The sequence below is a fragment of the Hemiscyllium ocellatum genome, chromosome 26, assembly GCF_020745735.1.
Source record: "Hemiscyllium ocellatum isolate sHemOce1 chromosome 26, sHemOce1.pat.X.cur, whole genome shotgun sequence".
NCBI lineage: Eukaryota > Metazoa > Chordata > Chondrichthyes > Orectolobiformes > Hemiscylliidae > Hemiscyllium > Hemiscyllium ocellatum.
Genome location: NC_083426.1, coordinates 40,586,183 through 40,603,426, shown reverse-complemented (window position 1 = coordinate 40,603,426; position 17,244 = coordinate 40,586,183). Strand labels below are relative to the sequence as shown.

At 37.9% G+C, this 17,244-nt stretch overlaps 1 protein-coding gene across 4 annotated transcripts in view; it reads left to right on the top strand.

Moving 5' to 3' along the window:
- Positions 1 to 17,244, top strand: part of LOC132828427 (ankyrin repeat and SAM domain-containing protein 1A-like) — a 349,239-nt gene that overhangs the window by 192,989 nt on the left and 139,006 nt on the right. For all 4 annotated transcript variants that reach the window (XM_060845537.1, XM_060845538.1, XM_060845539.1 and 1 more), the window contains exon 13: positions 9,660 to 10,234. In XM_060845537.1, the coding sequence (XP_060701520.1) occupies positions 9,660 to 10,234 (575 nt within the window). The remainder of the gene's footprint in view (positions 1 to 9,659; positions 10,235 to 17,244) is intronic.

The following is a 17,244-nucleotide window of genomic DNA, read 5'->3' as shown; positions in this document are numbered from 1 at the left end:
TTTCAAGGGACATAGTTCTGAAATTGAGGTGGAATTTTTTTAAAACAAAAAAAAACTGTACAACAGCAAAATAGGGCTAATGATCTCATTGTATCCCTTTTGTAAATTTTCATTTTGTCTCCTATAAACTTTAGACTGCACCTTTAGAGAAGGAAGAGGGAAATGGGGGATTTTCGACAGAAAGAGGTTAAGGCGTCTTCATTTAAGGCAACCTTAAGGACGGCAGTTGAAGCCAACTGATTGTCTTGCATACGTTGTTGGCAGGTTTGGTGAGATTGTGCTGACACCTATGAGATAAGTGATATAAATTAGACAATAATAAAATAAAAGAAGGGAAGACAGATGAGATGGACAGGTTACTTTGCTATTCTCATTTATTTTTTAAAAATTAAATTAAATTTAAAAATTAAAAGTCTCACTGAGAAACCAATCAGAAAAGGGGAGCGGTTAGGAGGAAAGTTGGTTATGGACTCTTAAGACCTATCTTAAGCTCAGGAAGGGGGAATATTTAGGGATTGAGGGATAGTTGATACGTGAAGAGAGTGGAGTATTAATGCTCAATTGTGTTGTGACCCCAGTTTTTTCTAGCTGTTAGAGGACGAATCAGATCTCTGAAATCTGGCTTGATAATCATAAGCATTATTTTTTGCAGTTTGATTGGTCACCATCTGACTGACCACCAAAACAATTTTTTTTTAACAGAAGAAGAAAATTTTATTACGCACAAGAAAAGAAAAGCGAGAGACTGAAGACAATTTAAAATCATGACATAAGCAGCAAAAAGAAGTATTCACACTATTCCCAGCAATGTAATTTACAGACCCTTTATTCAACCCCACTGAAGTGTCACTACATTCTAACTCTTAAATTTCTCACTGAACGGATGAGATTGCAACAATGTTCTTTATTCAACTTTCTGCACTCTGACAGTGAGTCACTCTGTTACTGACTATCCCAAGGTCCAGACACTGGCTACTTCACTGACTTTCTAACGTTATTGAAAAAAGAAGTCACATTTCACAGAACTAAAAAGTTAATCAACATCTGAAAGAGTGAATATAGCAAAATACTAACATTTCCAATAACTAATCATTGCTTTCTGTTTTGCAAGGTATACAGGAATCAGTCATTCAGCTTTCTCCCCCCCCCCCCCCCCCCCCAAGACCTTTTGTTTTACCATTCACTGAGACCTTGGCTGATCTGTGTACAGACATTGTTGGCCTTCGCCCCTTGATATTTTTGATTAATACAAATCAATTGTTATTTCAGGAAGGACATTTCAAACTTCTGCCAAGTTTGGTGCGTAGACCTGTTTCCTAACTTTACCTCTGACAGCTTAGTCTCTAATTTTACGGTGCAACCCAATGCCCAGACTCCCTAACCAATTAAATTAGCTCCTTTTATTCTTTCATGTGGAATGGGCATCACTGACATGACTAGTATCATTGCTCATCCAAAAATGTCCTTGAACTGAGTGGCTTGTGAGGCCATTTCAGAGGGCAATCCAGGGCTAATCATGTCGCTCTGGATCTGAAGTTATGTGGAAGAGGTGTGAGTTAAGGACATCAGCTAGACACATAGGAAATCAGAATAGTACTAGGCTATTCGGCTCTTCACGACTGCTTACCATTCAATACAATTATGGTTGATCATCCAACTCAGTGCCCTATTCCTGGTTTGGCCCCATACTCTTTGATCCTTTTAGGAGTAAGAACTATTATTTAACTTCTTGAAAACATTCAATGTTTTGGCCTCAAATATTTTATGTGGCAGAAAATTCCACAGGCTCATCACTGTGAGTGAAGCCATGTCTTCTCATTTCAGTCCTAAATGTCTTACCCGATATCCTTAGACAGTGACTCTGGTTCTGGACTCTCTGGTCATCAAGGACATCCTTTTGGCATTAACCCTGTCTCGTCCTCTTGGACTGTTATAGGTTCCTTTGAGATCTTCTCCCTTATTCTTAGAAACACCAGTGAATGTAGTCCTAATCGTTCCCATTTCTCTTCATACATTCATCCTGCCATCCCAGGAATCAGTCTAGTAAACTATTTTTGGAATATGTCCCGAGCCAGAACACCCATCCTCACGTAAGGAGATTAAAACTGTGCATAGTTCTATAGATGTGGTCTCACTAAGGTCCTGTCCTGTTGCAGCAAGAAATCTTCGTTCCTGTAGTAAAATTACTCTCACTATAAAGGCCAACCTACCACTTGTTTCCTTCATTGTCTGCTGCACAATGTCAGATAGTAATTTGTCTTTCTGTTTTTGCTACCAAAGATGATAATCTCACATTTGTCCACATTGGGTCCAGGCATTGATTCCTGTAATACTCCACTATTCACTTGTTGCCACTCAGAAAATGATGAGTTTATTCCTAGTTTTTGTTTCCTGTCTGCCAACCAGTTCTTGTCCATGTCCGTGTGTTATTTCCAATCCGATGCAATTTAATCAAAAGCCTTGTTGAAATTCAAGTAGTCAATGTAGTCATACACACTTGGTTGCATCTTCCAAAAATGTAATTAAGTTAGCCAGACGTGACCTCCCCTTAAAAAAGCCAAACTGATTCCTCTTGATTAATCCCTGCATTTCCAAGTCAGATGAATCTGCCCCTCAGAATTGCTTCCAATAGTTTCCCTACTATTGAACTTTGACTGACTGGGTTTATCCCTTGTTCCCTGCTTGAATAACGGTACCACACACTGGCTATCCTGCAGTCCTCTGGCACCTCTCCTGTGACTAGAGAGAAATTAGAAATTATTGTTCGCGTCCCTGCTATTTTCTCCTTTTGGACATCTATTCAGTACTGAATTAATACCTTGTTCCACTGTCCTGAGTTAACAATATATTTTTCTAATCTTCATAAATGTTTCAGAGTGCTCATAGTTTATCCTCCTAACACGATGATAAAATGTGATGCTTTCATTTCTCCATCCCCTAAAACCTCGAATATTCCTTACACTGCATTACTTTAAGTGTTTAAACTGTGTGAGAAAGATATGTTTGTGATAGTACTCCTGAAAGAGGAAAGTTAATTGTGAAATCAAAATACAATGAGAAACATTTGGATTATGTGCATGTCAGAAATACATGACAAACCTGTATTCTAACTGCAGAACTAAGGCAAGTTAAATATGTTAGGCACATCTTTTCATATCATAATGTCTGTCTTCTACTTAACTTAATATTTGTTCTCATTATGTGCAACTTTGTTTTCCTCCCTAACACCACATGCAGGGTAAGCTTTTGACTCAGTTGGAAAGCTGTTAAGTAAATTAATATGATATAAATGAAACCTATCACAGATGTTTGGTAGCAAATAAACCAAATTACACAATATTTGCCTGTTTTGTGTGAGGAACAAAGAAATGTTCAGGATGCAAGGATATTATTCTTCTTACAAAAGTTGGAACGATTGTTGCTTGTCCCTAATGTAAACAAAGTGCAGTGTTTGTGCACCCTAAAACTAATGCTTTCTGTTGAGCTTCAGCAAATTTGTTGGCTTTGTGCTAGACCCTTTTCCGTGCTCAGCTTATAGGCACTTTGGGATTAAGGCAGAATTGTAAAGATAATAATGGTTTACGTCATCATTTACATGTTTATTAAGCATTCAAGATTCTTTGAAAAAGGAATGATTTTGAAGGAATGTTTCTTTGTCACTGTGCTGTTGATTTAAAATGTGATGTCACTGTCCTATAACGCCTCTGCAATTCAAAGTTAGTTTTTTTTGTAATGTTAATCTAGCAATATATGCCAATTTATTATGTATCAATCATTTTTGTCACTTCCTCAACAAATTCAATCGAATTTTGATGTGGAGATGCTGGAGTTGGACTGAAGTGAACAGGGGCAAAAATCAAATGACACCAGGTTATAGTCCAAAAGGTTTATTTAAAATTGCAAGCTTTCGGAGCACCATTCCTTCCTCAGGTGTGAGACAAGATCTCCCTTGCACAAAGCCATGCTAACTATCCCAAATAACTGTCCCTGGTGTTGTGATTTTTAACTTTGTCCATCCTAGTCCAAAACCAGGATCTCTACGTCATCCCTAATAAGTCCAATCCTTTCCAAATTCGAGTAAATCCTGTTCCTGAGTACATTTTCCACTAATTTCCCTACATTTAATGTAAGGCTTATTGGCCTATAATTTCCTGGATTATCCTTGTTTCCCTTCTTAAACAATTGAACAACATTCTCCAGTCTTCTTGCTGAAGAGAATCTGAAAATTTCTGTAAAGACCCAGCAATCTGGGACCTTGCCTTCCTCGGTATCCTGAGATAACTCCCATCAAGTCGTTCTCAACCTTAATGTTTTCGCGACATCCAACACTACCACTCTAATATCGACATGCTGCAGATTATCAACACATTAATTCCGAATATTACCATCATCTGAGCCCTCTGTGATAGCCATTGCAAAGTACTCACTCTGGATCGCACTTATTTCCTGTGATTCCACACAAATTCCCCCCTTTGTCCTTGAGAGGACCTACCCTTTGCCTAGCTACCATCTTGGCTCCTCATATATGTATAAAATGCCTTGAGATTCTCCTTAATCATACTTGCCAAGACCATGTCATGGCCCCTTTTAGCCTTTCTAATTCTTTGTTCTTTCCTGCTTCCTTTGTGTTCTTCAAGGGCCTTGTCTGATTTCAATTTTCTAAACTTTACATTTGCTTCAGTTTTCTTTTTGAATAAACTTTGTCTATTACTTGTCATCCATGGTTCCCAAATCTCGCCAATCTTCTCTTTCATCCTCACAGTAACATGCTGGTCCAGAACTCTGGTCAACTGTCCTTTAAAAGACTCCCACATGTCAGATGTGGATTTATCCTTAAACAGCTTCTCCAAATCTAGTTTGGGTATTTGCAGAGGCTGCTCGCCTCTCAAATAACCTTTCACTTTTAATAATATATCTTCATTGCACCTTAACATGACTGCTGTAGTGCAGTTTTCACTGTTGGCCCTGACAATGTGTAAATGCCTCTTAAACGTTGCTACCATATCTGCTTCTACCCTCACCGCTGCCAGTACCACCATTTACGTAAAATAAAACTTGGCTTACACATCTCTGCTAAACTTTATCCCTCACTGAAATCTATGCCCCCTCCATTTTCACTTAGCAAAACAGAGTCCAACGATCTACTCTATTCATGCTGCTTCTAATTTTATATGTTTTGGCAGTAGCAGGATTTAAGTAATGTTAGTGGACTTCAATCCTTCAATCCAAGTGTCACTGAGAAACCTGTTGCTGTACTTGTATGTGTGCCTATCTCTGCATTTTGATAAAGTCACTAATGGCCAAGACCATTAGATATCTGCCTGGGCTGAGCAGTTGCCTAGTTTCTGACAGTACTGTGAGTTTTTTTTGAGTCTATTTGAGGAAGAGTACCCATCAAGTTCAAAGTTTCTAAGGTGGTGTAAGGTGCAGTTGAAAGCCTTGCCTGTGCATACTTCGAGCATTGAGTCACTACCGCCTTGAAGATCGGGGTAGAGCTGAAGACATATTTGGTGCTGGCCTGTTCCTGGTGGAGGTTTACAGGATGCTGCAGAAGTGAAAAAAGGTAGTTGTTTGAGAGAATAATAACTTCTGCAGATTAAGAATGTATTAATGGTATTGAAAGAGCAACACAGCACCGTGTAACATATTGGTTTGGATGGCAATTGAGATCTCCCCATCCCCAACCTGCTGCTGCTTTCACACCCGGTCATCCAGCTGTTAGTCAATTTTTTCTGCGGTGACACAGACGAAGGAATTGAGTTTGGTAAAAGTGAACAAAAGAGCATTTAGTGATGGTATGTAAGTGAGAACATGAGGGGTCCCCAGTGAGTGAGTCAAAGGCACAGTAAAAAAAAATGTGAAGTTCATATGCCTATCCGATTGATAACTGTTCAAATTGTTTTTGTTAGTCAAAATTTTGCTCAGTTTTCTGCCTTATGGCGTCTTAACTTAGCTGGTTGGAATCTTGTTTTTCTTGAATCTTGGCAGCTGAAAGAAACATAAAGCAAGTTTACGTGGAAGATGAAAAAAATTCTCTGAAAAATGAAACATTTTTGAAAGGGTTAAAAAAAGTCATCTTGGTCAGTAATCTGTGAGGTAAACAGGAAAAATCATCAGATACTTTGACAGACAAAGGAAACCCTGTTATACTGCCTCCTGTGGAAACTTAACAAGGGCACCTTTCTGAGAATCTCGTGAATTCTGACTCCTTGGAAGCATATATTCTAACAAATCAGCTCTAAGCTGCTCTTCTGACACTTTTAGGGTTCAAATGATATCAACTGGTGGGAAGTCTGCTAGTGCACACTAAAGAGTCTTTGTTTCTATCAGAGTGTACTTGAATTTTGCTATAAAATGGTAATCCTATTAGCCACTGCTATATTGTTGTTTTATTTTGTTGTAGTTTCAAGTTCAAAAAGTTCAATGGGAAATGACTGTAAAAGTTTGATATGATGAAGCAGCTGTGTAACAGATTTGGCATCATAGCTCCATGAAGTTTGGAAACAGCAATGTAGTGATATGTCATGAAACATTTGCAGCTTTGTGTTGGGGTTTGTTGTGTTTGTATAAATGCTGTTTATTAATTATAGGAGATACATAATAATTGGTATGTAAATTTGAACATATACTTGTGATGATATCCCTACCTCCTTTTCTCACCAGTGTGCAAATCCTCTCAGGTTAACCATTTAGGATATTGGTATGTGGCCTCAAAGTTGTCGCTTTTGATTCTAAAATGTGCACAACTTACTCCAGTTTCTTGGATAGGCAACATCGAGGGCCAAAGGGCCTGCCCTGCGCTGTAATGTTCTATGTTCTAATTTCCTGGAATGGTAAAGTATTTCAGTGGTTGGATGAGCAGGTGAAACTAGCTGTTTAACAAATGGTGTTCATCATTAACAGGATGCTGCTAATTTTGTCTTCACTGAACGTCTATACACATGGACGTCCAGTGCATTTGTGTTTCTCTTAAAATTTCTAACTAGGCACTCACTGTGTAATTTGATGACTAATTTATATTAAATAATACTTCTGTTTAGAAAATTATTTGATCTTCGATGTTGACCACAATTCTTTGACAATTCTAATAAATAGTGATTTTGAACTGGAGGAAATTTGTGCTCTGCAGTCATAACCATGAGCAAATCTGTTGTGACTGCTGATTCTCATGTTACACAACTGACAGAGGGGAAACATTGCATTGTCTGACTTGAAGTAAAACTGCAATGTAGTAACTCCATTTATTATGCAGTTCCCTGGTAGCTTGAGACTGTCATTCTTTTCCTCTTGTTTACCTCCATTATTGTCTTCCTCTTGCACCTTACATTGGTATAACAGATTGAGTGACATGGCTGGTAAAATCTGAACTTAAGTTGATGGAACTGTACATGTTCTGAACTGATCTTGGCCCAAAGCAAACTCCTAATTTTGACTAGTTTCCATAGCAAGCCTTATTCAGAAGCAGTGTAGTGTAGTTGACAGTGAAGATTCATTACTGAATTACACAGACATAACAGCATGCTGGCTGTTTGAGTGCTTTTACTTGCCACAAGAAAAATACATGTTGCTCTGGAGATAATCATCTAGGATCTGCATGCGTAAACATGGAACTTATTTCAATCAGATATTGCAGATTACATATACATCACAGATTGAATAATTCTGAGTCTAAATTAGGTCATTGGGTTCCATGTCAAAAAGATACCAGAAGGAATTAAACTGGATTGCGATTGAAAGGGTGAAATGATCTTTTTAAAAAAAGTCAAGAAAAAATACAACCTATTGTTAATCTTACATACAACCAAAATAATAAACGAGTTCAATGGAAGATTGTGCCTCTTGGTAATCCTATGCTCTGACTGCCATTTCCAAACTACTTCAAGATGCATTTAAAATAATCAGACTACAAGCCAAACATATAAAAGTGTGATTATTTTAGAAGGGTTATTAATTGACAATACCATCTCTCTCATATGCTTTGAATAATTCTGCCCCTCTTTCACAATTTTGTTAGCTGATCGTGATGTTAATGTTTTAATCTTTATATTATGACTCTTTAACAACAACATTAGTCACTTGCCTGAAAACTGCACAGGATTTGCAGGTGGTATGTTTTAACCCCTCTTTGTGAATTGCCTTAGCATATTCCACCAGTTCAACCTTTCTATTACTGAAGCTCTGCAATGTGTACTTATTTCTTTAAAATGATGCACCCGTTCCCCACTTTTTGCAAATTTCCATAGGCTCAGTAGATGAGCCACTGAGAAATATTTAATATTTGCTGAGAAAACCAACTTTTCACTTGAATTTAGCGTTATGTTATGTTCTCCGTTAAATTGTTATGTAAGGTGGTTTATCACAATAGTCTTACATTAGTATCACTTTTTCATATATTATGTAAATACTTCAGGATAAAGGTGCATTTTTTTTGGGTAGCCTGGAAAGTAGGTTGACAGAGTAAATGTTAGAATAGGGAAGATGCAGTGACCAAAAGAAGTGCACAGTGACTTGAGTATAGTCAGCAGGGTCAGAAATATTTTGAGGTGCAATAGGCTTTGTGCCAGCCTAGCTCAGTCTGGAGAGCATGCGACTCTTACTTTTAAGATTGTAGATTCGGGCCCCATGTTAGACATTTTTAGGGATGGTCTTGTGGTACAGTGGTAGTTTCCCTACCCCCGGGCACAGAGACCTGGGTTCCAAGTCCCATTTGCTCCAGAGTGTATAATAACATCTCTGAACAGGTTGATTTCTGACTGTGGTGTGATCATTCTAAATTTTATTTATCTTCTAGTTACCTGTGTTTTTAATGTAGTGTTATTTCCAATTAAATTGGCAATTCTCGTGACTTGCAACTAAATGAAAGGTAGTTGTCACACTGACCTTATTTACCTTTGGATTCTGAAAGGCTGGTTCCCATATTTAACAAGTCTATTCAGGTTCATGTGAACCTGCAGTATACTTGTAGCAATGTACAAGTCTGCACCCTGTGGCTTTGAGAAGAATGTAGCAATCCAGTTTGGTGGCAGAATAGTCTCCCTGCATCTGTTTAAAAAAAGGTCAATAAAAGACTAGCTTAAAAAAAATGAATTCCCTTTTCCTGCACTGTGTTTGCTAAAATGTCAGCTATGTCAGGATTAATTTATATTGTGAAATTTATTGCAAATATACCCAATATATTTGAAAAAGCCTGCTGCAGTTTTATTCGTATATATAATATGGAGGGGTGAATTATGCAAGCAATGTACACTGGCATGAAACAAAAAGAATTTCAAATTTACTTCTGTTTAACATGAAGTGTGGATGTTCATTAGAAACATTTAACAAGGAGTGTTTTGTCTATAAATTAAGCAATCTTATACTGATTGCATTTTTTAAAACAGACTGTCTGTTTTGTACACCCTCTTCAATGCCTTTGATTGTATAGCTTACAATTTTATCTATAGAATTCTAGCCATATAAAGTGAGTGTCTGCTGGTAATGTTAATAAAGACTAGACATTGACAGCATTGTCTTTGGCCAGACTGAATAAATCAGTTTGGGATTGGAATTTAATAAATGTTGTGTAATTTTGTGTTCACAGAAATCTTTACAATCAGCTGTCTGTTGCAACTGTGTGGGCTGCATATTTATTAAACTGTTCCTTTTTTTTCCTCCTCAAGATCACATGAATAGTGAGGTTGAATCTCAGGATATCAACATTCCTGAGCAGTTTTCGGGACTTCTACATGGGTCACCTCCAATCTCTGAGATTCAGAACGATCCAGTCACTCTACTAGCTGCTTTGAGCAAAGGGGGAGTGGAAGCTGAAGCGATGCAAAGCAGAGTCTTGCCAGAGAGGCAACACTGTGCAACAGGGCGGGCAGTGAACACTGACATTAAGAACTCTGCAGCAGATATTGCTGAACAAAAAGGGGAGCAGGTAATCCATAATACCATACGTGACATCCACATCAGCCAGACGGATCCTGCAAATTCTAAGTCTATTCAACGTGATATTCCATTCAGCAAGGGAATAGAAAGACGGACATGTACTTCAGAAAGGGTACGACCTAGTGGAAAGGGTAAAGCCGACCTGAAATTTGCAAGAACTTTGTCAAAATCGGATTCAGAGCTCATTATATGTCCTCCATCTGAGGAAGATATGCTGGGAAGTCGTAGTGAGTCCCTTTCAAACTGCAGTTCTGTGAAGAAACGGCTAGAAAAATCGCCATCCTTTCAGTCAGAATGGGAGGAGGTATGAACAGTTCCTGTTGTTTATAATTGTTGTTTATGTCAGCCAGCCAAATAAGCTAGTTACTGGAATTAAAAAATATATTCAGGAAACAGATTTTTTAAATCTAAAACTGTTACAGTTAAAGCTGAGCTAATCTATTTAAAGTAATATTGTTCTCTCTGCAGCATTTTTAATTTTATAAAGCTATGTTTGCACTTGATACAGATTTACTAACCGATCATAAAACTAGTGTACGCCCGATAAAATACTGTTCATGATCGTGATAGACATTCCTGCTTTTGAGGTTTTTGTAACATGTGTAAGCCATATATGACAGCGGGTATGAGTGGATTGATTTGAACTTAGAGCCACTTACTCCTACAATGTAATGTGGTCTTGATATAAGGGACAGAAATACAGCACCTGCATCAGAAAATTGACTTAGGTTTGCTTTAAGAACAGTCGAGTTTATAGAAAAAATGAAAAATTGCTATCAGTTTTGATCAACCCAAACTATAAATACTTCCACTATAAACACCCAAAATACCATTGTTTTCTGGAACCATTAATGTTCATTGAAAATATTATTGTATTTTAAAACCACGCTTCATGGTTTCCTTGAAAGCTTTTGAATGGAGTACCGATCAATTATTAAATATTTCACCTCTCATTTTTTTTTCTAGAATGTATATCTAAATTATTCATACCAGCCCAGTTTGATTAGGTAACCCCATATAAACCAGAAGTATGGCAAGCAGGGCATTTATGTGGGGCAAAAAAAAAGACTTGATAAATTCTGATCAGTTGCTATATTCAAAATTACTGACTTGGGAGGCCTCATCATGTCCTCAATTTTTTGCATGCATTGTGTGAGTTTTAAAAAAAGAAGTAAAAATGCCCAGCTCGAGTAGCACAACTGTCCATGATTCGTTATTTAGTTGCTGATTGTTTTAACATTCCAACAATTAAGATATTCAAAAGCGTTGATAACATTGGTACAAATGCATCTGATTTTGATATTTCAGTCCAGCTGTGCCATATCGATACTCTGAATTAAAATCAGATCTCAATAATTGTGTTCATATTTTCTGATTAAAAAATGTTGTGCTTAGAAGCTAGAATGAGGATCAGAGTCTATTAAGTTTATTGACGAGTACCAATTCTAGATGTGCCTGACTGGATTACTGTACTTAGTTCTTTCATTTAATGCCTGATTAAGTCAATATAAAAACTTCAATTATTTTGTTCCATTTATAACAACTTTCTGTTTTCTGTACTGATTTAGCTTTCTACCAGATACGTCACTGTAAAGCAGTTTTTATTGTAGGTGTCAGCCCTATTTCATGGCATATGTTTGGAATTTCTGTTGTCAAAGGAAAGTAAGTTTGTTTAGGAAAAGCTATTTTTCAAATAGCTGCCAAAACTTTCAGAAATCTGCAGGGGTTCTTGATGAACCATAAACAATTGTAAATATAGCTATCATTTGCTATGTCTCTCATTTTGACAAAGGGATCAGGCTTTTCTTATTATTTCATGTGATCGAGGCATCACTAACAAGTGATGTCACTAGCAATTTGTTGCCCATCTCTAATTGCTCTTGAACTGAGTGGCTTTTTAGGACCTTTCAGAGAGCATTTAAGAGTCAGCCACATTGCTGTTGGACTGGAGTCTCATGTAGACCAGATCAGGTAAGGGCAGTAGATTTCTATTCCGAAAAGACGCGAATGGAACAGATTGGTTTTTGGAATTGTCCCCAATTGTTACACAATTGTGATTAGACTAGCTTCTAATTCCAGATATTTCCATGTCCCCAAATATTAAGCCTATGCCTTAGTTCACTTACCCAATGACATTACTGAAATGCAACTGCTTCATCCTAAAAAGCCCACTGTAAACAACTTGAATATTTATATTTTACGTAAGAGACACCATTTCTGGCAGAATGAAAGACAATTCATTTCATTTTGTTCTGATAGTCTCAAATGTTTTCAGGGCTATATGTATCACCATCTTTCATTATTCCAAGATGTACTGAAGTTGCTTAGTTGGAAAGACAATGAAAATTACTGTGTGAGTAATTTTGTTCTTTGTCAAGTATCTCCCAGGGTAAAGTTCAAGGTCTAGAAAATTTGTTTTATGGATATTGGGGAGTTTGAAGTTGATTAGAAATTGCAGAATAAGGAAAAGCTACAAACATATTTGAACCTCTATAGATGCTACACTCCAGACTTCTCTGGTTTAAGACTTCAAGCAGTTGGTTGTTGCAACTAAATGTAGAGCTTTTCTATGGCAAACATAATAAACAACTCTTGAGGAAGGGTCACCAAACCCGAAGTGTTAACTTTGATTTCTCTTCATAGATGCTGCCAGTCCTCCTGAACTTTTCCAGCAACTTATCTGGACAATGTGTATTTAATGCAGTAAAATCTGACATGGCACTTAATGAGAGATCTATCAATTTAAAAAAAAACTCAGTCACAAGGAGCAACTATCCATGAAAGGGATAAGATAGATCCTTATGGGACTTGTAATGGTGAGCAGTAGCGGGAGAAGAAACCATAGATAACCTTGGGCCACGTGTCAGTTGATTGGAATGGAACCAGTCAAGTACAGTTTTATCAGTTTCAAAGATGGTGAAATTGTCTTTGTGGAGGATGACAAGTTACCTGTATTGAAGATTCCAGATAAATTGAAAAGGATGAGGAGGAATAGTTACAGATCATCTGTCCTTGGTGTACTCATCTTATTTGTACAAATTTAGTCAGAAGTAAAAGAGAAATAGGTGCAAAAGTTACGCAGTCATAGCTTGTGTCTCACTCGTTGAGTGTCTTGCATGCAGTTCAGTTAACAATTTGAAAAAAAACTTAATGAGAGAGAGCAACAGAATGGAATTGAAATATTTCATTCTTACTGGTGCATATATCTCGTAGTGTAAGGGAGGGATAAGATTTTATAAAGGAATTTGATTAGGCTTTTAAATGAAAATGCTAACAGCTTTGATATGAAGCATGTTTGAATAGAAGAAGATTGAGATTGTGTTTTGTGAAGGTGGAAGGTAAATTTGGAAATTGCAATTCTAAAGGCATGCGTTGTTCAAATACATTCAGTGAAAATGTAACCAACTGAAAGGTTATGATTTGTTAACGTCACCACATGACAGTATTTGGCTCAATGCTGAGAACTTAAACAAATGTTTGAGAGCCTTGTTTCAGACCAAATATGGTAAATTTGAACGTGTTCAATCCAATCTACAAACAAGGGGATATGATCTTGAAAGTGATTTTACAGTTCGATTTAGTTAGTACAATTTAGTTTTAGTAACTTTAATCATTTCTTTACATTGGCATTGAGACGAAAGTGATTTGTAATGACATTATTGGAAAATGGACATTATATTTCTTTTCAAGTGCTCTCTACAGTTTATGTAAAAATATTTTGTGTTCGTCAGAATCTTGCTGGAAGCTTTTGCAGCTTGTTGGCATGGGTTCTGTTAAGATTTTCAGGCTAGTTAAGTCATTTTGCTACGAATTTATAAGGAGACATTTCCTATTAATAGCGTCTCTTGGGTAACCAGCAGCAGGAGTCACCTGACTTGTGTCTTTACACAAAAAACAGAATTGGTTACTTTACATAAATGGAATTTTAGATTTTGGTTCCTACTTTATATTGGAAAATTGGAGAATTCTTAAGGTCAAGAAAAACACCTTTCCACTTTGCTAGCCCTAAAAGTGCACTATCATAATTTTCCAAAAGCCTTGTGTTATCTGCTCACTTGCCTGTTATTTTCCTGTTCATCAAAGCCTGTGAAATCATGGACTGGCAAGATCACAACTAAAACTCTGGCCATTTTGTCTGATATAAAATCACATGGCTTAGTCTAACCACCACCTCCAGGTGTTGATGGCAAGAAGATTATTTTAAAATAACTGAAATTAGATTAGATTACTTACAGTGTGGAAACAGGCCCTTCGGCCCAACAAGTCCACACCGACCCGCCGAAGCGCAACCCACCCATACCCCTACATATACCCCTTACCTAACACTACGGGCAATTTAGCATGGCCGATTCACCTGACCCGCACATCTTTGGACTGTGGGAGGAAACCGGAGCACCCGGAGGAAACCCACGCAGACACGGGGAGAATGTGCAAACTCCACACAGTCAGTCGCCTGAGGCGGGAATTGAACCCAGGTCCCTGGCGCTGTGAGGCAGCAGTGCTAACCACTGTGCCACCGTGCTGCCCATTAGCTCAAAGCAACATTTGAAAGCAAGACTAAAGCTTGTGTATTAACTTGCAATGTTTAAAAGGCAATTAGCTTTGAAGGGTGTTACAGCACAGAAATGGAAAATTTTGGTTTTCTCCAAATGCTCAACTTATTCACAAGCAACTATGTTGCTTATCCTTCAGAACTTTGGCTGAAGAGTGACACTGTATCTGCTTCCTTTTTAATGAGATTCTATCCTGCACTAAGGCTTGTTTGCCTGTTTGTGTCCCTGAAAGCATATATGAGCTCCTGATCTATGGGCATCACAAATTTAAATTTCTGGACTTCTCCTGAAATCCTACTTGAACTTACTGCTCACTAGCTCCATAACTTCTACAACCATTAACTCTTATATTGAACTCTCTCTTTCACTGACTACTGACTTTTATGCACTTCCCCCCTTTTCCTTTTTTGCATGTTGACTATTAAAGTAATTGGAGAGAAAAATAGAGTGTAAAGCAGGCAATAAATCCTGTATCACTTGTTTTATGTTTCTCCTGAAATTAAATGTTCAATGAACCCCCCCCGCCGCCCGCTCCAAAATCCTCCTTCAGGTCTTTGTTTTACAAATAAAGTAGATTAATCTCTTTGGACCTTCAAGACAATGCATAAATTTACTTGTAGACAAATTTTTTTTTGGTTAAAGTTCCCTTTAATTATTTGTTATTGTCTACTTTTTGTGGCTGTTACAGATTGTTGTCTCAGCCAATGGCAAAATAACATATACCGATTTAACTTTGAATGATGTCTTAAAATCTTGAAGACTTCATTCAGGTCCCACTTTAAAGTGAAGGATTTTGGCTGGGGGAAGGGCAGTTGCAAAATTATTTGTAAACATCCAGTTGGTTAACATTTAATTCATATTTTGACAGTAAAATAGCTAAACGTTGGAAAGATAAAAACTATCGTATTCTGACACCAATAAAACATTTTCCTCTGACACAGTCAACCACTTCTTCCATTAATGCAGGTGAAATCAAGCTGTTATTTTTGTGTTCTTTTTGAATCTTTGCTGAACCTCAAATGACATACCCACCTTTTTCAAAGACCAACTTCATAATTCCTGCCCATTTGCTGCTAAGCCTTTGTCCATTGTCACATCCAGATTATGACTATGAATATAAAACGCTGGAGAAGCTCAGCAGGTCTGGCAGCATCTGTGGGGAGAGAAAAAAGTTGGTGTTTCAAGTCCAATGTGACTTCTTCAGAAGTGGAAGGAGCTGGAAAATCATGGTTTTTGTGCTGTTAACAGAGGAGAATGCAGAGAAGGTGGAGCATGATGAAGGTACTCCGAGCAAAAGCCAACGGGTGGTAAAGGAATGGTAGAGATTATAGATTGAATGTAAATGACAGATGTTAGGAGAAGAAAATGGGTTTGCTCTGCTGAGAGAAAATCTAACAAGACATGAACAGGATATGGTCAATGGACAAAGATAGTGGTTGTAATCAAAATGGAAGTCAGAGATCATCCTCTGAAGTTATTCAACTCTATGATGATTCATGGAAGGTATCAAGTGCCTAAATGGAAAGTAAGGTGGTGTTCCTCCAGCTTGAGTTGATCTTCATTTAACACTAACAGGCTCAGGATGGAAATGTTAGCATAGGAGCAAGATGGTTTATTGAAATGGCAAGTAGTTGGAAGGTCAGAGTCATTCTTTTGGTTAGAGCAAAAGAGTTGTGTTTGGTTTCCCATTGTGAATCATGAGTAAAGTAGATTCAATTGCAAAAAGTGCAAATAAAGTGCTGCTTCACATGGAAGATATGTTTTGGGGTCTTGGACAGCACGGAATGCAAATGTTGCACTTTCTGGGACAGCATGGGCAGATACTGATGAAATAGTGGAGCATGGTAAGGAAGTGTTGAGACTGATGAAGGAATACACCAAGGCTTTGTGGAATACTGACAAGGGAGGGACAGAGGTGTTTGGTGATATCCTGATGGAGCATGATGTTTTGCATTGTGAAACTGATGAGCTCAAAAGAGAGGACAAGGGACCCCTGTTATTCTGGGAAGAAGGGGGAAGCGGCATGGACAGAAATGCGGGAAATGGGATAACCACAATTGAAAGGTTTGCTATCAGTGTTTTGGGTGGAGATATGGTGAAATTCTTGGTGGAGGAAAAAAGGATGACATGTTGGAGGCATCCTGGTGAAAGGTGATCTCATAGGTGCAACGGACAGATTTGGTAAAAAGGAATGGAGTCCTTGCATGAAGCAGGCTGGGAGAAAGTGTAGTCAAGGTAACTCTGCGAGTTGGTGCATTTGTAGTGGACATTCGCGGCAGCCTATCCCCAGGAATGGAAACAGTAAAGTCAGAAAAGGGAATGGGAAAGTCATAGATGGACCAGGTAAAGATGAGAGAAGGTTGGAAATTGGAAGGAAAACTTGAGGTTTTCTTAAACTATTTTGAATGAGAGCATAAATGACATCAGAGAAACAATTGAGTGGGCAACTGAGCAGGACTGGAATAAGAAATGTCCACATACACCACAAAGAAACAGAAATAACTGGGACCAATGTGGGTACCCATTGCCATATCTTTGGCATTGAGAAAGTGAGATGAGTTAAAGGAGAAGTTGTTCATAGTGCGAATGAGCTCAGCAAGCAAAGGAGGGTGATAGTGTACCAGGATTATCAGTCTTTTGAGGGAGAAGTGGAGAGTCTTAAGACCATCCTGATGGGTGAAAAGGAAAGTCACATCTGTGGTGAAGAGAGCTGGCCAGGGCCAGAAAATCAGCAATTGTGGAACTGAAGCAAAGAGTCAAA